This window comes from Miniopterus schreibersii (assembly GCF_964146895.1).
Source record: "Miniopterus schreibersii genome assembly, chromosome: 10".
Classification (NCBI taxonomy): Eukaryota; Metazoa; Chordata; class Mammalia; order Chiroptera; family Miniopteridae; genus Miniopterus; species Miniopterus schreibersii.
Window position 1 is genome coordinate 42,662,086 of NC_138110.1, and position 24,359 is coordinate 42,686,444.

The 24,359-nt window shown below is 40.1% G+C and overlaps 1 protein-coding gene across 14 annotated transcripts in view; it reads right to left on the reverse strand.

Annotated features, from left to right (window-relative positions):
* Positions 1–24,359, reverse strand: part of DLGAP1 (DLG associated protein 1) — a gene marked incomplete at its 5' end in the record, with an annotated part of 591,758 nt that overhangs the window by 164,175 nt on the left and 403,224 nt on the right. For all 14 annotated transcript variants that reach the window (XM_081149669.1, XM_081149663.1, XM_081149671.1 and 11 more), the window contains one exon: positions 8,885–9,099. In XM_081149669.1, the coding sequence (XP_081005795.1) occupies positions 8,885–9,099 (215 nt within the window). The remainder of the gene's footprint in view (positions 1–8,884; positions 9,100–24,359) is intronic.

A 24,359-nucleotide genomic window follows, 5' to 3' on the forward strand; every position in this document is an offset into this window, starting at 1 on the left:
AAGTAGAAATAAGAGGAAATAAGGAGAGGCTGGACATTGGTGGATCTGCAGCATTGGAAAAGACAACTGGTTTCAACCCCGTTGTAAAAAACCTGAGAAGGCCTTTGAGTGCTGAAGACAGGATGGAAACTACCCCTTGAGGCAAGGTTCAAATCAAGGATATGGCCACCTCACCCCATTGTTCAAACCTGCAAATGGAGTCAGATGACTTAGAATGAAGAGACATTTAAGACAATTCTTTTGATCAGATAAATGACTCAGAGGAAAGCAGCTAATAAGTTGATAAGCTGAGCATATATGAGAAACAGAGAGGCATGCAGGTAGGAAGGAACACAGAGAAAAATGATCATTGTTTCTAGAAGGCTCTGTGAGTGTGATGACTATTACGTAGAATTCATTGGAATCAATAGATAAGCTGACTACAGTCCTCAGAGAGCTGCACTGACAAAGAACTATAAGCCTAGATTAAAAGACACGATGATAAGATCAGTCCTAAAGTGTCTCTTGGGCTCCAAAGAGCACACTTGGCCTGATGTGTGCTTTGAATGTGGTCAAGGAGGGTGACAGAAATGGAAGATTCTCCCAGAGCAGGGAGCGAGGACACATGAGAACAATGAACAAGGAGTTGCTCCAGGGAGAAGAATTGCAGCCTCATCAAGGAACATTCCCTCCCTGGGTAGAAAGCCTCAACATTTACCCAGCGGGATTGCAACACTGTTATGGCCCAGTGACTACCGTTGTCTCCCATGTTTTTGATTTTGAGTGGGAGTGTTTATTGTGTATATTTGTCTTTGTCCTGCTGCCATTATATACTGGGTGTGTGGGAAGAAGATGGTTTGTCTTGGTGAGTCTCAGGTCTCTAGATGCAGAGGAGCCAGCTGTCGATGGAGGAGCCAGATGTCTTGACCAGATGTTGATGTTATAGTGTATCATTCCCTGCTGCACAGACTATCACACCTCACCCACAGACCATAAACACTGAGATGAAGATAGGACCAGGACAGAGTTCTTGGTTTTCCTCCCTTTGATGGCGGTGGTGGGGCACAAATATGTTTTGCTTGCAGGAAAGAGGGTAAGCCAAATATTTGATGTCCAGAAGATAAACTTTGGTAGTCATTGTTGCTACTTGCCAGATAGTGTTTAATGTATCCATGTCCTGAGCACATGGTGAGATTGCCTTCTCTGCCCTCTTTGAAGAGACACATTGCCATGCCACTCGTTTTTGCCCATAAAATGGGAATGGAAGTGACTTGTCCCACTTGCAAGTAGAAGCGTTAAGACCCTGTGCACTTGCCCTGCCTTGGCTTTGGGAGCCTTTGTTGATGAGGTGTATCCGTACCTTGTCCTTGGTGACCTTGGAGAGCAGAGTTCCCTCCTGACCCAAGATGGGCATGTAGCATGAGCAAGAGATACATTTTTGTTAGAAGCCTCTGACTTGGGGATCGTTTTCACTCCCAGAGCAATCTAGCCTATCCTGGTTAGCACAGTCTTAAAGTCAGCAAAGTAGGTCCTAAGAACAATTAGTAGTTCCATTTGATTTAAGCATAGAATCCCTGTAAGGGGACAGCAAAAGAGAAGATCTCAGAGTGAAGCCCTATAGCTTGAAGAAGTGAGAGGTGAGCTGCAGTGTTTCAAGACTGAATCTAGGAAACTGGTAATTTGGTTCACAGAAGTGAAAGAGTCAGGAAGAGAAGTGATGTACTTCAGGAACAGTGAATTATTTGGGTGCCTTGAAATCTCATTTTCCTGCATGCTTAGATTAAAAATATCAGATCGGCGTACATGATAAGAATACAGTGCTGGGCTGATGCTGGACTTATTTTTCCATGGCCTGGAACAATCTCATACAGGTATTTTTTTCCCTTCTACCCAAGTCTTCGAGAAGGATTATAAGAGCTCGTACAGAAATATAGTTCAGGTTGTTTTAAAAGATGCCTGGGAAAGTTTCTCTCAAAATTCACAAATTAATTTATTATAACTTTGTGGTCAGAAGTTTTTCCTCACAGCTAACCTAAATTCCTCAGCCTACAGTTTTTTGTTGTTGTTTTTTTTAAAAAAATATGTTTTTATTTATTTCAGAGAGAAGAAGGGAGAGGGAGAGATAGAAACATCAATGGTGAGAGAGTTGTCATTGATCAGCTATCCCCTGTACATCCCCTAATGGGGATCAAGCCCACAACCCGGGCATGTGTCCTGACCAGGAATCGAACCACGATCTCCTGGTTCCCAGGTCGATGCTCAACTGCTGAGCCACGCCCGGCCGGGCAGCCTACAGCTTTGATCTCAGTTCCTCCTGTTTTATGTAAGGAATGCCCACGGTTTTACTATTCTGTGTGTAACTTCTGTAAAGGTGCATTTATTTATGACTTATACCCAGCCTGCTTCCAAAAGGGATTAGAGGCAGCTCCTGCCTCGGCTTCCCTTTCAAATAGCTTCTCATTCCTGCACAGTGTGCTGCCCCCCGAGGCGCATGAGGAACATCCGTTCAGTGATACAAAACAAAAGCAAAGCTAGTGGCCTGAACTATGCTGACAAAATAGTAACCTGAAATTAAGAAAAGGAAAAAACCCTCCCCATGCCAGATAAAGTGGATTTTTTCTGAGCAGAAAAAATTCTGAACAAAATGATCAACTTTAATACCACCGGCCTCTGGATTTTAAGTTTCTTTCTTCTATATAGTGTCTGCTTTTGCTATTTCAGGTGTTAGAATATATACACAGTAAGTTCTCACTTAACATCATTGATAGATTCTGTAACTTTAAGTGATGTATAATGAAACCAATTTTACCGTAGGCTCATTGATATAAACAAGGGTTAAGTTCCTACGGCATCTCCTCAACGTTATAATCAAATGACATTGAATGAAGCAACATAATTCGAAGACCTGCTATACTCTAAAATATAGATATATAAATATAAAAACGTATATATGTATATATGTGTATATATTTACTTCAGTTGACCCTGGAAAACCAGATTTTAGTAAACCATTTAATAATGTTATTGAAACCAAGGTATATTTCACAATACTTCAATATTAAAGGTACTGAATGTTTGTTACATGAGTAAATGAGTGAGTGATCACATGAATACATTTTCTGATTGTAATTAGGGTATTCTCTTTTACCTGGTTGTCTGAACTTTAACAGGAAACATAGAGATTAAATTGAAGGAATGGTAACTAGCAGACAGGTGGCAAAGTAAGGAATTTTAAGGCTCTTTGCAAACAGAAGTCTCCCTGGCAGGACAGTGGGTAGCATTTTCAATCAGCACTACCTAAGGGGACTGAGGACTCTTAGTTTCCAGGCCCCTCTTTTGGGGTCTTCTGCTTCCATCTCTCCACTATCTTTAGGGCCTTGTTTATAGAATCACACACAGCCAGGTCATCTGAAGAAAGCTCAGGGTGCACACTGTCCAGCCACGGAACAGATACAGGTTCCTGATCTGCTATGTCAATAGTCTCAACCAAACTGAACCCAGGCTCTGAGAGGCTATCATTTCTCCCTGTGACCTCTGTCAGCTAATGTCTCCTTTATCTCTCATCCTTTGGTCATTCGGTCATTCTTTCCTTCACCCCAGGTCAAGACTGGGCCAAGACTGGGTCAAACTGGGTAAAGAGGTTCTCAAGGTCCTTCCTGTTTTAGCTGCTTGTCTGCCTGCTTGCACTTTCAGATCAGAACTTACCTCACTGCAGCTTCTGACATCCCCCTAAAATCTACTCTGTGTTTTCAGAACCTGCTTCGACTGGTTCTTTTTCTTGGGCACCGCTTCTCAGTTGTCCATACTCAGTTGATCTTCCCTTTCTTTTCCATTTTAACCCCTTTATACCTCTCGCCTCTGCAGGCTTGGTAAGTCATCATTCCATTCAGCCTTCTATCCTTCCTGCTTTCAGCACCTGGGCTCGAATCTTAGCTCTGGCATTTAGTTCATATGTAACCTTGGACAAGCTATTTAATCTCACTGAGACGTGGGGTTCCTTCCTTATAAAGTGAGGCAAATCTCATGTATAGAGTTGTGGTGATTAAGTGGAAAAAGGAAGGGAATATACAGCAGTTAGCACTCAGGCACTCAGAACCTCAGTCAAACTTATTTCTCTCTTTTATGTTTCCTTCTCTCTAAAACGATCTGAATTTTCCTCCTTTTTTTCACCTCCCTCAAAGACACACAAGCAGATTTTCTCCTCTCTGAGGTCATGATCATTGTAGGGACAGTTTAATCCATACAGGTTTCCTTCCCAAACAGGCTTTTCTATAGAGCAGTTATATAGCAAGAGGCCAGCATGTGAGATAAAGATAATTAACCATCCTGAAAATGAAAAACTATCTGCCTTCAAGGCATTTAGACTGAAAATAAGCATTCCTGAAGCCTTTTGTTAGACACTTCATAAAAATTGTTAGGTGCACTGATTGGTCCTCTCCAGAGCCAAACAGGCACAGAAGCCTGGGGGCCTTTTTGCCGATTTCCGAGGAGTTTACAAGCCTGTGATGTTAGAGACTATTTCTTCCAGGAGAAATTTTTTCTTCATGCTTGGATGAAGGGATAAAGAAGTATGAAGAGGTTTTAATGTGTTATTTGCCTTGGATTAACGGATATTTGTATTTAACTTTAGAATCTTTAAAATGACAGCTCACAAGTGTTATTTTTAAAAGTTCTTCCTTTTCACAATATATTGAAAAAGTCCCAGATGGGATTTGGACATGGCTTTAACTAATCATGGTAGCAGGCAGTAGACTCAATTCCCGAATAAACTGCGTATTATAGCAAATCCAAGTGAAAGACTTAAATCCTTTATCAGAGCCAGGTGGTGGTGACATGCTTTGAGGGAACTCTGGCCCTAAATCTCTCCCCTACTTGCCTGAGAATTTACTACTAGCCGTTTAGGAATTATTTTTGAAAATAATAATATTCTAGAGTGATATGTCATTTCAAGTTTATTGTTAGCTGATAGCAAAGGAAGAAGAAAGGCCAGTGGTGAGGTGAAGGGATTTATTACCAGCTGTGGAAGAAGAGAGGGGAGTGAAAGAAATACTGGTCCTCAGAGGGTAGCTACAGGAGTTTTACACCAAAAAGATGGAGTTCACTGTCCCAAGACTACCTCTGACTCTAGAATGTGCAACTGACCTTAGGCCCTACATATCTAAAGACACAATAACATTAAGTAGCTGATGAACCCATCCTCATAAATAAACCCTCAAGATGCTTTTGGAAAATAACAAAGGGAAAGGAAAAGAGAAAAACAATGCAAGACAGTGTAGGAGTACGTTCTCTCCAACATTTCTGAGAGAAGATGGGAGTTGAAAGCCTCAAACAAAATGTTGCCTCAATCTCACTTGGCTAATTTTAGGTACCTTGGTTCATGGCTATGATTCATCCCTAAAGCTGTGAATTGCTGAGGAGGAAGGAGAAAAAAATTGACTTAAATGTCAGAGCAGTAGGAACAAAAATATAGTTTCTTTTTTGGGGAGCTAGAATTCCAGAATATGGAGATCTTTTTTCTCATGAGGAACCAAATGCTTCAAACTTCTAGAAAAGTAATTATCTCCAGTCAAAACATCATCAAGGAATAAAAGACAGCATTAATTATGAGTGATGTCATGTCTCAATTTTTGCCTTCATAGTGTATTTCCCTTCTCTTCTTATGTGCCTCCTTGAAGCCTGTAACACTAGAAATCACTAACAATCGTATGTATTTGAGAATGATGGAAGCTTAATATGTAGACTGTAATGAGAGATGGAACTCCTAAAGCAGGAGAGGAAGAAATGAATGGAGACAAGCAGAACTATGAGAAATACGTCTGGGGAATGGGGTGGTAGCACAGAAAAGAAAGACCTATTAGAATGGTCAGATGTCTTGCCTGCTTAAGATAAGGGGGGGGCACAACGGGGGTTTGGTAAAACCCCACCTTAGGTCAAGAGAAAGTTTTTCAATATAAGACGTGTCCCCTAGTAAACTGGCTATCATTTTGAATTTCCATATGTTTAGAGGAAGAAACTAGAAGTCACTAACTCTCACACTCTGCTCAATGACGAATTTCACTATCTGAAGTGCTGACCCTCATCAGCTTAGCCACTATCTGTGTGTTGTTCTCTTTTCGCTCTTAAAGCTTGTGAGCAGTGAAAGAAATATTGATGGCTGTAAAATTAGGGTCCAGGGCATTAAAAGAAGATATTATGTGGAAGGCAAAGTGAAAAAAAAAATTCCAGTGACTTCAGAGCAGATTCCTCCCAGCCCTGAAACTCTGAGGAGAGCAGCTCCAAGGGACAATTGTGAACATGGCTTCTGCACACAACCCTCTCCTTGGCCTCCTCAGAGCACTCTCCTCCCCTTCCTTATGGCTCTGCTCCTTTCTGAATTCTTCATACCTGGATCCCTGGGTACCACTGTGAACAGCAGCAATCACTGTATCTCAACACCCAAGACCCAAAGTGTCTTTCAGCTGATTTGACAAATGCACCCCGATAGGTAAACTAATGGGATACTAAGGAGATGGATGGGATTCTGGAGATTGCAGAATCCCGCTACTTGGTGTTCATATGAGGAAACTGAGCTCCTGAAGGTCCAAGTGACTTTCTTACCCAAAATATTCCCTCTTTTGCATTTTTTGGAAGATGTCAATGCCATGGCTGTGACTATTATTGTCTCTAGTGGAGAGATACTTTAAAGTCCATAGAAAATATTTGTCAGAAGGGTCCTGAGCTACCCTCATGTCATACCACCTTGGCCCACTGCCTTTATTACATATCCAGTTCTTCTCATACTGTGTATATTTAATTTTTTGAGCTTCTGGGAGCTGTGCCAAAGTACAATGAATACCTGTTTCCATTTTTCATTTCCATGATCAATTTCTACCTTGTGTGGCAGTGTTATGGGTTGAATTGTGTTCCCCATATAGATATGTCAAAGTCCTGACTCCCAATACCTGTGAATGTGATCTTACTTGGAAATAGGGTCTTTGTAGGTTTAATCAAGTTAAGATAAGGTCACTAGGGAGGGTCCTAATCCAATGTCAGTGGTGTCATAAGAAGACAACCACATGATGACAGAGGCAGAGATCAAAAGTGCTGCAGCTACAAGCCAAGGAATGCCAAGGATAGCAGGTTACAACCAGAAGCTAGGAAGAGGCAAGAGAGGATTGTACTCTACAGGTTTCAGAAAGCGTGTGGCCCTGCTGACACCTTGATTTCAAACTTCTAGTTTTCAGAACTGTGAGATGATAAATTTCTATTGTTTCAAGCCACCTAGGTCGTAGTACTTTGTTATGGCAGCCTAGGATATAAGGCATGCAGAAATAAAGGCAAAGAAGAGGCAACTGGAAGACAAAGGAAACGAAGATGAACTTCCTTTCTTGGCATGGTTTACTAATGTCATTGGTTATTAGTTTTTTTATTGAAATAATCCATAGTGGTTTCACATGATCCCTTGAAAAAAGAATGATGAGGGGACCCTCTCTGTCCACTTCCTTAAAATCTAATGTAATTTGCCTATTATTATTATTGTTACTATTATTATTATTATTTTAAATGTATATATTGATTTCAGACAGAGGAAAGGAGGGGGAGAGAGAGAGGAACATCAATCATGAGAGAGTCATTGATCGGCTGCCTCCTGCATGTCCCCGACTGGGGATTAAGCCCACAACCCGGGCATGTGCCCTGACCAGGACTCAAACCCCGATCTCCTGGATCCTAGGTCAACGCTCAACCGCTGAGCCACACCCGGCCGGGCTAATTTGCTTTTTTTTTTTTTTTAAACATATCTTTATTGATCTCAGAGAGAGGAAAGGAGAGGGAGAGAGAGAGACAGAAACATCAATGATGAGAGGGTCATTGATCGGCTGCAGCCCACAACCCGGGCATGTGCCCTGACCGGGAATCGAACCCGGATCGCCTGGATCCTAGGTCGACGCTTAACCGCCAAGCCACGCCCGGCCGGGCCTAATTTGCTTTTTAAATAAATTTCCATCATAGAATAGTCAGCTACTTTTCAGTGTTCTAGGATACTAGTTTGTTTTCCTTTATACTGATGGCTTTGGTGTTTTTATGTTTTATTTATTATGTCTTTTAATATCCTATTTTGTAGTGTAACATAAATGCATGAATAGTTATATGTATTTCCTCAGAATATGTAATCAAAGGCCCTTAACAAACATGAATTATCTGTAATATATTTTTCAGGTCCAAATGATGAGCTATGTGATGCTGTGTTCCAAGCTCTAATTTACTCTCCACAAATAAAATTAAAAATCAAATATGGCCTTGCTTAAAAGAATTAATTTCAGTAGTTTATTTTGTAGACCTCTTCTCTGTTCACAAATAGCACAGGTGGAGGTAAGTATTACTTATTATCATATTTTTCAAACAAAATAATTTTAAGGTCTTACAAAATATAACATATATTGAGTGACCAAATTTAAAAATGTGTATCAAAAACCTTCACATATCGCCCCATTTTAAAACATGGGTGATAAGCTTCTCCAAGATAATCTGACCTATTATATTACACAATTATCTGAAAAAACTCAAGGGTATTTTCAGGAAGAGATCCTGCATAGATTTAGTGGTGAAACAAATGCCCAAGAGTTGGGATACACGGATTTTCTCATTGACCAGAAATCTTAATTTCTTTCAGAAGCTACTCTGGCTTATTTCAAACTCTTCGTCTTGGAGGCTGGGGGTTCAGTTTACGATCTACGCAGAGTATACCTGGATTCCCACGTCTTTGAAAGCACAGGGATATATATAAGTCAAACCCAATGTGAATCAATAGACCAGTCAATGCATCACACTGCTCCATGAGTGGAATGTTTGCTGTCCCATCTACTCTAGGAGTCACACAATCTGATCCTAGCTGGACCACCAGAAGGATAGTGTTAGAAACACTTACTTGAGTGTGGTGAGTTCTGTGAGGGATGGCTGAGTGGCCTTGAGATAGCTTTCTCTTCGTGCAGCAACTTTGGGCGAAGGCTTGGGACTTGTGTCCGAGTCACCACTGTCTTCATCTCCCATGGCTTTAATATAGCTGCCACTCCGCATTCTTCGGCATGGAATTTCATCGTCTTTACCTCGAGGGGTATACCCTGTCCATTCATCTTGAGGAACCTATTCAGATATAAAACAGATGATTCATTTTTTATTAAACCCAATATTTTTCTTTTCTTTTTTGGGGCTATGACCCTAAAACTTTAGAAATTAACTTTTCAATAATGGTGTTTTACTGTAATTGGTTTGAAAATATTTGAAATACATAAAAAGCCATGTCTCAATCTTTAAAACAACCTGTGTATTAGAAAAAATGAAAATCCTTGGTTTTGGTTTACTTGTACTTCTCAGTTTTCATGCTGAGGATAATTGAGGCAGACATAAGAATGCCATTGGAAAGGAGATCAATTAAAAATTTTTTTTTATTGATTTCGGAGAGAGGAAGGGAGAGTGTGTGAGAGAGAGACATCAATGATGAGAGTCATTGATCGGCTGCAGCCTGCACATCCCCTACTGGGGCTTGAGCCCGCAACCCGGGCATGTGCCCTGACCGGGAATCGAACTGCGATCTCCTGGATCATAGGTCAATGCTCAACTGCTGAGCCATACTGGCCAGGCAAGGAGATTGGTTTAATTAGAGTTTTTCAATTTTTTTGTATTCAATTGTCATTTAAAATTCAAAAATCTTTTGTTTTGTTGACACCTTCGCTGAACCCTCCTTCTCTACTATCTTGTATCCAATCTTTCTTCTTCCTAAACCAGTGGTCTATACCATCTGCATTGGCTTCCCAATCATTTGTTCTTTCTGAACCCTCTTAATTTGGATTCAGCATCCATAGGTCTGCTTAAAGCACACTTCAAAGGTTACCGATGATCTCCTCATGAAAGCTAGTGGCATTCTCTTATTTTAAATTATTCTTGACTTCTACACACGCGCGCACACACACACCACCACGACCACAACCACAACCACGACCTCTTAAAGAGTTTCTGTACTTACCTGACATAGCTACTACTGTACTTATCCGAGTTTTTCTTTTCCTCTTGCCTTGCTGGATCCTAGTCTATGTCCCTAATTGTAGGTCCCACACAAGATAATGTTTTCAGTAAATTGCTTGTTTTCCTTTCCACAGCCATTTCCTTTGTGTTCAGCAGAGCACTACACTATACCATAGAGAGCTTCCTTGTGACTTTTCTTCAGTTCCTCTTAGACTTTGCACTTCAACATGGACTCAACCTAGGTTCTCATTCCTACTCCACTTGGTAAAAGAAATGCATAATTACCACTCTCCATACACATTAAGGAGTAACGGCTCACAGTGCACAGGGCTTAATTTAAAAAGATGGGAGAGTCTGGTTCTTGCCCTCAACATGCTTATAGCAGAGATGAGAAGACAAAGTATAAATAAATTTGAGAACAGTTCCAAGTCAGCATGTTAGCAAGTTTAAGATACGGTGCCATGAATGAAACTGGTCCAATTTTCAATGAGAAGTTAAAAAGGTATTTAATATTTTGATGCTAACCACTTACTGATTATCCATTAGATAATACAGTGTTTCACCACTAACATTTAACTATGCTAAACAATTTGTTTATAGGATCTTATTTCACCAACACCACAACTCGGTGCATTTTTCTGCATTTCTCAGATGAGAAGAAGGAGCTCAGATAGCTTAAGAAATTTGCCAAAGAATGCATAGCTACTAAATGGCAGCACTGGGATTTAAAGCATTTTGGTTTAACGTCAAAGATCAGAATTTACTTATTCCCAACATATGAATCTTAACCTTTATGTGTTAAAAAAATTGTCTACAATGTTACATACACGTTATATACATCGATTTCTAAATGTTATAGGTTCTAAGAAGAGAGAATAGATGTTCCACTAAAAAAAAACCCACCACACTATTTTTTGTCCCTTAAATTATAAATTTGTCTATATAATTTGAAAGCTTATGTCTAGAAACATCAGATTGAAGAGTTGCTACTATTCATGGACCTGGAAACAGTTGTTTATAGATTCTAATCTTGAAAAGTACTAATAAAGTTTGATTAAGTTTCACTGTGCAGTTTGTTTACTTTATTAAACAAATACTTAAATCATGCTTTCTATGTGCAGGCACTGTTCTAAATGTTTTATAAATGTTAACTCATTGGACCCACATAGCTGAAGGGTAGTATTATTATTATCTCCATTTTATCTCCAGTATTATTATTATCTCCAAATAAGGAGACTGAGGTTATGTAACTGGCCCAAAGTCCCAGCTCTGAAGGGTGGGGTTCCAAACCAGCAGCTCCTGGGGCCTTGCTGCTGACACTATTTGATGCTATCTCTCTAGGCTTTGATCAGTAGTACTTATGGAACCGAATAATTATGGTCCTGTGACACCTTCGTAACCCATCACATCTGATGCATTTGGCATTTATTAAATTATGGTAGTAACAATGTAGAGTTTTTACTTTTTTAGCTAAAAAGCATCAGTGTCACCATAGCAACAAGAAAGATTCTTAGGAAAATTATAAATGTCGAGAACAGTCTTGTTTTCCTTCAATTGGCAGATGACTCACTGCAAAGATATGATCATGTTCAGAACCTCATTATTGGCTTAGAAATTACATTTTACAAATTAAGTTAGTACAGCTGAGGGTCATAGATGATGCATACGACATTGCCGTTTCTCAGTACTGATGCACAGTTCATAGGCATTACTCTCTAGAACACGTCAGAGACTAATGACAGACTTATTAGCTCATATCGCTTATGAAACAAAACATGGCAAATTTCTGTTAGGTGTTTTTCCCCCAAAACAGTTTATGGTAGAAACTTGGACTTGTGATCACTGAGAAGGGAACCAGCTGCATAGTACTTAATCTGTATATTTTTCAATTAAACATAGTTTTCAAATAACAGCAGCTAAAAAGTTCTATGTAAGTGACTTACATTGAAATGGAATTTAAAAATTGATATATTATTTATACACTTAAAGATAGCCTAGAACAAGATTGCATATAAAAATGCAGAAATCAGTTCTAGGAAAAATGTAAAGAAACAGAAAATCAAGACCTTGGAGAAGAAAAATACTGTTGCTGAAGTTTAAGGGCCAGCAAAATTGCTATAATTGTGCCTCAGTTTTTATTCTGAATCTCTTAAACTCTAAAGTAAAAGGGAAGACAATGGTCGGGTACATAGTTTTTAAAGAAAACATACAAGTTTGTAAGGTGCACAGAGCATGAGATGCTATCCCCCTTTGATTGAAAAGAAAGGAGACTCATGGCTGCAGTTGCTATTGTGATCTAGTCAAAGGCTACTGTGTCCTTCTGCTTCAGTTGAGATTTAGGGAAATAAAAAAAATTAATCTTGCAGCTGTCTGAGAAAGACTTCATTATTACTTGTCCTACTGGTTTGAAGAGATGAAAGTCTTGGTAAGAGAAGGAAGCTGGAGCAGATAGAAAAGCAGCCTGGTCACCTGATGATGACAGGCTAGCCAGCTGCCCTGCATGTCTGTCTGCACCAGGTTAGGGAGTGGCTGGATCCAACAAGACCCAATAATAACATGAATGTAATAAAGGTTAGGTTGAACAATAGTTCTGGGTTAGAGAAACAGAGGATCTTTTGCTTTTGAATGCATATGTTTAAGCATTAAAGCTCCAACAGGGAGCTTTATTTTTGATAAAATGAGGATTAGTGTGCATTTTTCTATTTCAGGTATAGCCAGTCTATAGCTTAAACCACATGTCGTCATTCCGAAGTACAGAAGGCCTGCCTCTGACCGCGGAAAGGCTGTAACCAGTGCTATCATTCTCTAATGACAGGGTGAGGGTGTTTTATGAATTGAAACAGAGTCATGGGCACTGAGCGGTGGCCCGTTCCAATGACAGCCACGGTCTATTCAGTCACAGGAAAAGGGAAAATTGAACACAACTTAAAGAGGCGTGCTTACATTCCTAAGCCTCCCTCCCTTTCTCTCTCTTGCCTCTCTCCCCTTTTCCTTTACTCTTGCAAGTATTTTTTTGCTTGTTTATTTTCCAGGCATTGCCTGAGTGCCAGGAACACACAGCAGTGAACAGTGCAAATGCTGATCCCACGTTACCGAGCTTACGTTCTAGAAGGAGAGCAGGAGGAGATAGATAATAAACAAGTACACCAATAAATGAACCAGATAATTTCAGAAACCGTAACTGCCTTGAGGAGAGCTCGGGGGAGAACTGCCAGGCAGAAGGATCCGCCAGGGAGAAGGCTCTAGAGTAGGAATAAGTTTGGTGGAATCAAAGCCTAGAAAAATATGCCAGCTTGGCCAGAGGGCACTGAGCAGGAGCGGGCAGGGCCAGGCTCATAGGCTCTCCTAAGCCCACCTCGAATTTTTCTTCAAGGCTAAACTAGGCAGTCCCGAAGCTCCTTCCAACGGCTCCTGCCTGAACTGGTTCTCCTTTAAGAAACTATGGCATATACCCTCTTCATAAGGGGTCAGCAAACTATGGCTCAGAGACGAAATCCAGCATGCCACCCGTGTTTGTAAATAAAGTTTTATTGGCATACAGCCATGCCCATTCATTAGGTATTGACCATGGCTAGCTTCCAGGTACAAGGGCAGAGTTGTGATGGAGCTTGTGTGGCCCCTGACCAGATCCACATGTTAGTGGATCTGAGCTCTTAGTTTGCATAACCAGACAATGGCATTTGTACACAGTGCTTGTTTGTGTTTTCGTGTCATCTCTCCAAATGCTCAGTAAACTCACTGAACTCCGGGGATGCAGTATTGCTGAAGGGTCAGTGTATGGGCTCTGCAGTTAGACTGCTCAGGTCTGAACTCTCGCTGGGCCAGTAACGGAGCACTTTCATGGTCAAGTTAATTAGCTTGTTCGCTCACCGCCCCATCGAGCTGTTTGTAGCTTACATGAGGCGGTGCCCACAGGCGCGCAGAAGTGCTCAGTAGAGGCCTGTTATGGGGGTTCTGCACTGCTCACAGCACGCAGCATGGCACCGAGCATGCAGATGCTCCCTGATGATGAATGACACTGTCTTTCCAAGAAGCCTGATGCTGTGTTCAATTTTCCTTGGTAATGGAGTGGCAGAAATAACTGAAATACAGTAATCAGAAGCTTAAATTCCTAATGTATTGCCTATTCCATCATTTTTAAGGGACAGTCCCCATTAGGAAGTACTGCCCAGTTCTCTGTCCTGAGGACTCATCTCTATCCTGCAGGACTGAGGGGGACCCGCTTTCTTGGGCCTGTTAGCTTGCCTGGCTCCCCAGTGATCAAATTTCAAATGCTTCCTTCTGGTTTACAAAGCAGAAATCTTAGGGAAGAAGAAACCTCCATGGGAACTAGTTTTGTACTTGTATTTTTTAGAACCTTGAGCTTTGACCTATGCATTCCAGAGGTATGAGGACTGTCAAGGCCAACAGCTGGGGGATGGGAATTCTGGGCAGCGTGAAGGTTCTGCCCTGGGCAGCTCTTAGTCACAGAGGTCGGGAGGGAGAGGTCTGAAAAAGTAAAGGGGACAAGCTTCTTAAATTTATCTCGCTATTTCTAGGGATTAGTACAGTGCTGGAAACAGACAATGTGACACAATGAATTAATGAATTCCAACACCAGCTTTGCTTTCACTCACTGTATGTGACCTTGGATAAGTCACTTCACCTCTTTGATTCAGTTTTTCCATCTGTAAAATGGAGATGATAACAGCTGTTTAATGAGTATGGATAATGCGTGTGAATATAGTTGTGAACTTCAAAGCACTATACAGATTTGGAAATAAAGGTTAGAAATCTGTCTCCTCATGTCTACTTTTTAAGTATGGCCAGCTGTAAATATTTTGTGAATTAAAAGCAGTGGCATTTTAACTGACAAACTTATAATCATTAAAGTAGATATTTTAGTATAAGAATACAAATGCAAATGGAATATATATGTAACCTTATGTAAAAATATAAAAATTTCATATGTGTGAAAATTATAAATATTATAAATATAAAAATTTCATCTATATGTCTATCTTCCAGCATAAAAATTTGCTCTCCCAACTTGGCCCACAGACACAAAAATGTATTTTTCTTTCTTCTAAGACCTTTGGAAGTGGATTCTCTTCTGGAGCAGCCATTGTTGCCCCCTTTAAACTCAGTTGAAACAGGATCACACTAGTTCTGTGAGCTAAAGCTATAACAAATTAGAGTTCCTTAAAGAATCTTTTCTCTAGGGAACCTTTAAAGATGATATAATTCAAGGCAATATCTTCTATCTGAATGCTTCAAACTCTTTGCTGATTTTTTTGGGGGTGGTCCTATCCCCACTTGGTTAATGAAGTTTCCATTTTAAATAGACAAAGTATTCTTAAAAAAAGAGAAAAATAAAAATAAAAAAACCAAAAAAAAACCCAACCTAGAGTACTCTTACTTTTACCCTTCTTTAGCTTTCCTCTACGATCCAAACACCACCTTTAATTGACTCTGAGATACCAGTGCAAACCCCATGATATTTTTTGTACCACTAAGAAAGAAACAAATGTCACCAACTGACTTCTGATATGCCATAGACTGTATGATACATTCCAATATCAAAGATACTAAAATTTTGCCCTGGCCGGTGTGGCTCAGTTGGTTGGAGTGTCATCCCGTACACCAAAAGGTGGTGGGTTTGATGCTCAGTCAGGGCACATACCCATGTTTCGGGTTTGAGTGCCGGTCGGGGTATGTGTGGGAGGCAACCGATTGATGTCTCTCTCTCTCTCTCTCTCTTTCTCTAAAATCATTTTTAAAAAAAAAATGCTCAAATGTTAAAAATATGGGTGTTAGAATAAATCAAACACCCTTAAAAAGAATATGTACAAAAGTAAGAACAAGAAATGGATGTATTCTGGGATAGTAAGTATAAACTTAATGTTCATATTCTTAGTGACAAAATTAATAGGAACAATTAGCATTCACCTGTGTCATGCTTTTGCAAAAAACATTAAGTATAAACGAAACATAACGGCTTATGACTCTTACAGCTACCTTGAAGCATAAGAAGAGTAAGTATTATAATTTTCACTTGTCAAGTAAAGAAACCGAGGTCCAGAGAAGTTAGTAGTCAGTCCAGGGTGACACTGCGCCCAAGCGGGGGTCTGCTGTACACATTCCAGGGATTTCCCACCCATATTCATATCTTAGCTATCTGTGAGTAATTATTTTATGATCATCTAAAGAACACATATTTCAGATAAGGAAACAACTTTTTAGAGTTTAAAGGTCTATATGAAAAAATAAAATAAAATAAATACAGATTACATGCTTTGAAATAAAAACTTACGAGAAATACTACTTCAGACATGGGAAGGCTTGCTTTTAAAAGTCTCTTTCAAAGCACACATGGTTTGAGTCCCCATATCAGCTGGGCTGCAGTCATAAAGTGTAACTAAATGTAGTTAGAATCAGACATTCTGTGCCAATGATGGTCTGAAAGACAGTGGCTGGGAGATGAGCCAGGTGTGAGTGACTTCTGGAGAGTGAATCTCAGGATGGGAAGTTGGATGGTGAGGTTTGAAATAATGAAAATGTGTGAGATTTTGGGAAATCTGAGAGCCACAAAAGGAATGAAGACACTTAGAACGCCGGGACAGCTGAAATGGAGCTTATGTCCTGCCATATACCAGGGGAGGGCATTGCAATTCTGTGAGCAGCTCTGCACTGCAGAGAATTGGGAGGAAAACTGATGACTGTAAGACTGAGGTTGGATTTAAAGCTACGTTCTATTTCATCAGGAATCAAAGAACCCGGGAGAAAGAACTTGGGCATTTGATTGATTAAGTAGAAATAAAGACACTATAGCAAAGACACTAATTATAGGTTTATATTTGCAAGGCTACCCCTCAGCAGCTGTTGATTTCTTCCCGAGCACAGAGTATGTCAATGAAAGTAACCGGGTAAGTGAAGGTGCTTGGCTGTGACTGAGGGGAGTCAACCTAGCAGGCCTTTCTTGAGCTGGAGGAAGGGTAACTATGTGAGGAGGAAAAACTGTATTTATGAAAGGAGAGCAAGGGATCTGATATTTTAGGAATAAACTGACACTTATGGAATAACCTTAAAGGGCTGGACCTGATACTTGTGTTACTTTATTTTAATCCTTCCAGCAGTCCTCTGAAATAGGCACTACTGCTGTAAAACTGAGACTTGAAAAGCTAAAATGACTTGCCCAAGGTCATAATGAGTAGGAGTCTGTATTTGTCTGCCATAAAGTTTTTAATAATGTCATCCTGCCTCTGATGAATATATGCTGACTGAGTGAATGAAAGAATGAACTAAAAGAGAATGAACAGCACGACTCAACTGTGCTGTTTTTAAATAAACTGCAACTATTAAAATAAGCATAAATATTATTTTGTCACTAACTTTCTACCACTGATAAAGAGGGCTTAAAATAATAAATACTTAAAATAATTATGAAGTAAAAGTGTTTGTGGTCTCACCATTTTGTGGCATCCTCACTGAAGGTTGTTATCAGTTACTGCTTAGTCAAGAATGGACAGTTTGGGGGGATCAGAAACCTTACAGGAGAGCCACACCTTTCAAGGATGGCTTTAGGGGCCTCCAAGCACCCCAGTGGTTTTTCAGCATTTGTGAAAATCTTCGCCCTGGATTCCAGTTCCTGCCTGCACTTGTCACAGAAATGGCTTTAATGTATTGGCTTCTAAGCACTTTTAGTGAGCTCTCAGATTCCCTACTCACTCGGCTCCTTTGCATCTTCTTTGCAGCTGGGAGAACTGCTTTTCTGCTCCACACAGCTTTCAACTTGACAAATGCGACTTGGCAAAAATGTCCCTGTAGCCTTTTTAGCTTACTCTTCTCATAGCAAAAGCAGAAAAAAAGAGCAAGAATAGGAAAATTACAATTATGCGACATGCAGATGGGTGTTTTCCAATCAGATTTCCCTGGCAACCGCCCTTTCTAACTCCCCTTGAAGCCCAAAGCTGGTATAAACCTTAATTTGCCTCAGATTGCTTGAAAATTACCTTTTAAGGACAAGAGAGAACACCCACCTCTTTTAAAATAGGACACATACCCTTTGCCACATCTCCTTCCACAAAACATTTAAAAATGCTCTTGACGAGAACTTCGCATAGTGCTATGCAATGGTGATTTTTTTCACTACGACCCTATGCAGTTACCCTCAACCTATGTACAAGGTACCCAGAACCACAGCAGGTGCCAGGCAAATACACCAAAGCATTTTCTAAAACAGTCTCAAAGAGGTTTACAAGTTTTAAGTGGATCAGGCAAATCTGGGGGATGGATGAAGAAAAAGACTAAAAACAGTTCTGAAGCAAGTGGGGCTGAGTTGAGTACTACGTTTTAGTGCCTAGGAATTACCTACTGTGCTTGTAGTCTGTTCTTTAAATCTCTTCCCTGGTGGTGACGCTGGTCCTTAGGAGTTGACTGTATGTGCGTGGAGTGCATGGATGCCATGGAGAGGTCGCACTGCAGGAGAAATGCAGGGGAGCAAGGTCTGTGACCCCCAAAGGAGGGCAGGGTATCCATGGGCCTTCGGGGGCTGGTAGAAAATGTTACTGAGGTGATGGCTGACATCAAAGGGGGCACTGTTGTTGGGAAGATGCCATTGTGATACCACATCAAGAAATAGTAATTAAGATACGTGGGGACAGGGAGGAAAATGAATTTTATTCATCATTCACCCTGTATTTGGACTGCAGTGGACATCTGTGGGTTGTGCTACCCCGCTCTCATTTCTGGTTCTTGTAGTCACATCCCTGTGATTTTGCTTTGGGGGAATTTTCTTCCCCCACTCGGGGTCCATGTATTTCAGGAGTAACACAGGAGTTGGGCTCAGCCAAGCAGCACGTCACATCCCCCAGCTCCACTGCTCAGTTCAGGGCTGAGCCTGTGACCCAAGCCAGTTCAGTCAGCAAGTGCCTCTGGACCTCGGATTGCTGGGGCAAAGATATTTCCTCTCAATCAGTATATCAACAGGGTTGCAGTTAGCCTTAGGACTTGCTGGTAGCCATTTATAACCCTTAACACACAAACATGATCTCACGTAATACAAAAATCCTATGTTGTTATTAATTCCATTGCAAAGATAAGGACATTGAGACTTAGTGCTACACTAAATTTTACAGCTACTAAAATCATAGTTAGCATTGAAAGGCAGGTTTGTCTCACTCAAATTTCTATGCTTTTTTCATAGCATGTTGCCGTGAATAAGTTTCAAAAATTTAGTAACAATTTTTCATGAAAAATAGAGTTAGGTTGCTGGGAGATGCAATGCTATATAACATTTTGAAACTTGTAATGAGTGGTGAGGTTTAGATGCTTGGAAGAACCAAAAGTCTTTAAAAAGTAATGTCCACAGAATACCCATCACCCAGCAGTTATAGTTGGCTACAAGTTTTAGTGAAATATGGGGAAAAACACAAAAATCCTGAAAGATTACAAGATAAAAACAACAGAAGTTTAGGTCTATGGTAAGTATATTTATTTTTATTGACTATATAGGAGATAAGCTAATTTAGAGCCCTTCCTTAGTTTTTAATGAAGCTGCTCTTTTTTTTTTTTTTTAATATATCTTTATTGATTTCAGAGAGAGGAAAAGAGAGGGAGAGAGAGAGAGACATCAGTGATGAGAGAGTCATTGATCCGCTGCCTCCCGCACGCCCCCTGACTGGGGATGGAGCCCGCAACCCGGGCATGTGCCCTGACCCAGAATCGAACCCCGATCTCCTGGATCCTAGGTCAACGCTCAAACCACTGAACCACGCCTGGCCGGGCAAAGCTGTCATTTTTAACATGCCTTTCTGGCATATTGAAAGCGTATCTGTTGGCTTGCAATGGCTAACTGAGCCATTGTGTTTTTTCATTATAGTTGCCACTAGCGTGGTGTCTGCCCACCACATTCTCTGAGGCGCATTCCCTGCAGCAAACTAGAATTCTGTGTCTGGTGTTCAGAAGCACAGATGTGGGTACAAGGTTAATGACCTTCCTCCTGGGGTCAATGGAAACCCAGATGTAGAAATATTATTCATAAAACTAAACTTCAGTGTTGGCCAAAATCTTACAACTCTCTCAGCAGGTATGAGACCCCATTACTTGTCAAATGCTTGAGTATGAATCTTTCCCCTTAGAGCTTACAATCTGATAATCTTATTATGAATAAATGGTAGAGCTAGTTTACAATTTATAAAATATCATGCCAGTCATCTCAGTATTAATACTTAATTCAAAAATTATGAATTTTGAAATAAATTTTAGCAAATATTTTCCTTTAGTTTCTCTATCATTGATTTTGAGATACTAAATTTCTCAAATGAGGCTATAAATTATTACTATAAATTCAGTGAATCATTAACTTAGCTATTTGGCATCTATAAAAAAGACAATATGTTTATGAAGAGATACAACTCAAAATTTCCTGCTTCTTATCACTATTATCTGATTACTACTTTATCTAAGTGCTATTTGGGCCTTTTATTCCAAGTTACATTCACAATATCTAAAAGTATACTACATTCAAATGGGCCAAAATATAATCTTTTCTTCATGAGTCTTGTTCATTCTAATTCAATGAGACCATGTTCTTTCAAATTATGTGAATCTAGTTCTTGATATCTAGGAAGAACTGAATAATTATTTAGGGTGTCCTTATGCACACAGGTAATACAAAATTACATTTTAATAACCATCACACTAGGAAGTTGCCTCTCGAGGATTTGTACTTGAAGCCTACATTCCAAACCACTTCTTCTAGGCAGCAGGATATGTAGAACTAACAGGAGTTGTCACACAAGCATGTGTAGAGGGGAGTGTGATGTGCTCTATAGCTACCTGGGTCAGTATTTCCAAATTAGCTCAAGCTCCATTGAAAAGAAATATCCCAACTGGAGTGTTCATTGTAGGGTTTGAGGTAAGGTTTCTTAGACAAAACTTTATTATGGTAGTCTCTTCCTTCAGGTAGTGGTTAAACTGGAGTTAGAATAACACTTGTTCTATGACTTTTCCAAAAAACTTTAAAAGCATATTATTGTGAAGTAGGTACTGTTTGCTTTAGATTCTAAGGATATAGCAATGTATAAACAGAAAAAAATCCGCCTTCCTGGGGAATGAGGAAGACAGATATTAATAAAATGAGTAAAATGTATGTTAGATGGTGATATGTGCCATGGAGAAAAAGAAAGCAGAGTGTGTATGTGGAGGAGGGGTGGTGTGGGACATGCAACATTAGAGAGCATGGTCAGGGAGGGCCTCATTGAGTAAAGATCATAGCCCTGATACCTGTAGGGAGAGTGCTTGAGGCAGAAAGAAGAGTTAATGCGAAGGTCCCCAGGGGGACTTGCCTGCAATGCTAACTTGCAGAGGCCAGGTGGGTGAAGTGGAGCTTGAGAAAGAAGGTGAGCACAGAGTAATGATGGGTGAGTGTGGGGTCCAGATCACATGGTCTTTGCAGGCTGCTGTTAGGACTGTGGCTCCTACTCAGGGTGAAATGGGAACAGATTGGAGGTCTGATGAGAGATGTTACACATTCTAGTTTAAAAGGATTACTTAGGTTGCTGAGTTGAGAATGACTAGAGTAAGGGTGGGATTGGAGGGAGAGTTTGGAAGCTCATGCAATAATCCAGGCTAGAGTTGAAGGTGGGGAGTGGTGGTAGCATTGGGAGTCAAGAGAAGATATGGCCAAGATCTATCTTTCTTTCTTTCTTTCTTTCTTTCTTTCTTTCTTTCTTTCTTTCTTTCTTTCTTTCTTTCTTTCTTTCTTTCTTTCTTTCTTTCTTCCTTCCTTCCTTCCTTCCTTCCTTCCTTCCTTCCTTCCTTCCTTCCTTCCTTCCTCTTTCTTCCTTTCTTCCCTTTCTTTCCTTTCCTTCCTTTCTTCCTTTCTTCCTTTCTTTCTTTCTCTCTCTCTCTCTCTTCCTTTCTTCCTTTCTTTCTTTCTTTTCTTTCTCTCTCTCTCTTTCTCCTTCCTTCCTTCCTTCCTTCCTTCCTTCCTTCCTTCCTTCCTTCCTTCCTTCCTTCCTTCCTTCCTTCTTTTCTTTCTTTTTCTCCCTCCCTCTCTCTCTCTCTCTCTCTCTTTCTCTCTTTTTAAAAAATATATATTTATTGGTTTCAGAGAGAGGAAGGGAGAGGGAGAGAGAGAGATACAAACATCAATGATGAGAGAGTCATTGATGAGCCTGCAACCCGGGCATGTGCCCTGACCAGGAATCGAACCCCGATCGCCTGGATTCTAGGTCGACGCTCAACCTCTGAGCCATGCCTGGCTGGGTGACCAAGATGTTTCTTAATGATGATTTGAACGTGGCCTTGAGAGAAAGAAAGGAGTCAAGGATAACTGTAAGGTTTCTGGCCGGATCAACTGGAAACACTGAATTCCCATTAGCTGAGATGAGGAGCCTAAGGGAGGCTCAGACTGCGGGACAAAGACTAGTTCAGTTGATGCCCACGAGACATCTAAGTAGAGACGTTGAATAGGGAATACTTGAATGTCCATACAAGTCTGGGAGTTCAGGCAATCTGGGCTGGAAAAAGAAATGTGGGCATACATGTCGCATTTAAAGCTCTGAGAATGAATGAGGTGACCTAAGAAATGAGTGTTGGCAGAAGAGAGAAATGACCCAAGAGCTGTCCCATTCGACAATGATCCAACCTCAGGAGTTGGGGGAGTAAGAAGGAACCAGTTACTAGTCTGCAAAGGATGAACGAGGTGTGTTGCCCAAGAAGCTGAGTGAAGAAAGCTTTTCAAGGAGGAAGGAGAAATAAATCATCACCATGATTTTTCCCAGGTCTTAATCCCACTGGGACATTACATTTACGTGAGCAGCGTTGATTTTACCCCTTAGCCATTAGCTGCTTTACACAAAGGGTTCTGCTGTTCATTCATTTGCTTTATCTTCCCAGCTAGATGCAAGCTTCTTGAGAGCAAGGCTTTTGTTTTCTTCTTTCTCGCTCCCTAGAGTGACAGCTTTTATATAGTTTTTGACTATGTTTTACAGTAAGAAACACGTCTTACTTTGGAAATCTGCGTATGCACATATGCAACTCAAAGAAAGACTTAACCTCTCTGCATGCCATGCACTCTATCATCTTTTCCATTGTCTTCTATTGTATTTTATTTAATTAAAAATAATGTTGTTCAAGAGCCACTGAATTGATTTCACTAATCACTAATTGGTCGCAACGGCTGGTTTGAAAAGCACTGCTTTTAGAACATCCAGCACAGAGCGCCGCCACAGTCATTAGGAGTCAGAGACAATGTTCCTCATCTTCGCTTCTCCCAAAGTACCTTCTGTAAACCACATGCTTAATGTGTTCTTGTTGAATGAATGGCACTGAGTTCCTGAAGTAATACTTCTTCACCTGAGTTACCTTTACTTTTACTGATTGTATTTGTGTAGAAGAATATTTATTAAGAATGCTCTATTTTCAGCATGAGGACAGACAGAAGAGTCTTTTTGAATAGGCCCCTGTAACCTAGAGTCAGAGAATACTCTGGCCAGAATTAGAGATGCTAACCAGACGGAGTGGGTCCTAGTTGGATTAGTAGCAACTGATGTTGGATGCATTTACAGGTCTTATATATCAGCCTCAGAGGGCAGGGGCAATGGGGTTTGAAACATTTAAAAACAACCAAACTAACTCATTAAATAAATAAATAAATAAATAAATAAATATTTTTAAAAAAAGGCTTTCTTTCACTTTAGAACAATTATGTCCTTTTATTCTAATTAATAAGGTATTGGATGTCAAAATGAAACATCTATCATTTAGAAACAGGGGATAGCATTAAATATCCACAACCAAAATAGATGGACTGGGACAAAAATCACTAGTAATAACATGTTTTAGAATTTGGAAAAATCCAACTATAGAAATGATGTATAATTAAACCTAGACACTTCATTTAAGAACTCTTTTAAACAAGAACTTGGTACACAGCAAGTCCTCAATAAATGTCAGGTGATGTTTAAATCCTTGCCCATACAGTGCACCTACAAAGACAGTGGGATATTTTCCACCATGTAATTCTTACTGCTGTAGCTTTTCACTTATGGGGAAGGAGCATGGTGCAATGAACATAGCACAGATTTCGGAATCAGGTAAATCTGGGTACAAATCTAAATCTCTTAACAAGATCTGTAATTTTGGCCCAGTTACCTTAATATTTTTTAAAGGTAGTGTTCTCAAACATCAAATAAGGACAGTAACACATACTTCAGGGACTTACTATAAGGATAAAGATGATATAAAAGTTATAAAAGTAGACATATATCTGCATATGAATATTACATAACTTGGTTTTTGGAATTCAGATGATATTTTCTTGTAGAAATCATGTCATAAGAGATGATTAAATTTCCATGTGGGGCAAACCCCTACAGCTTATTCAATTCATAGTA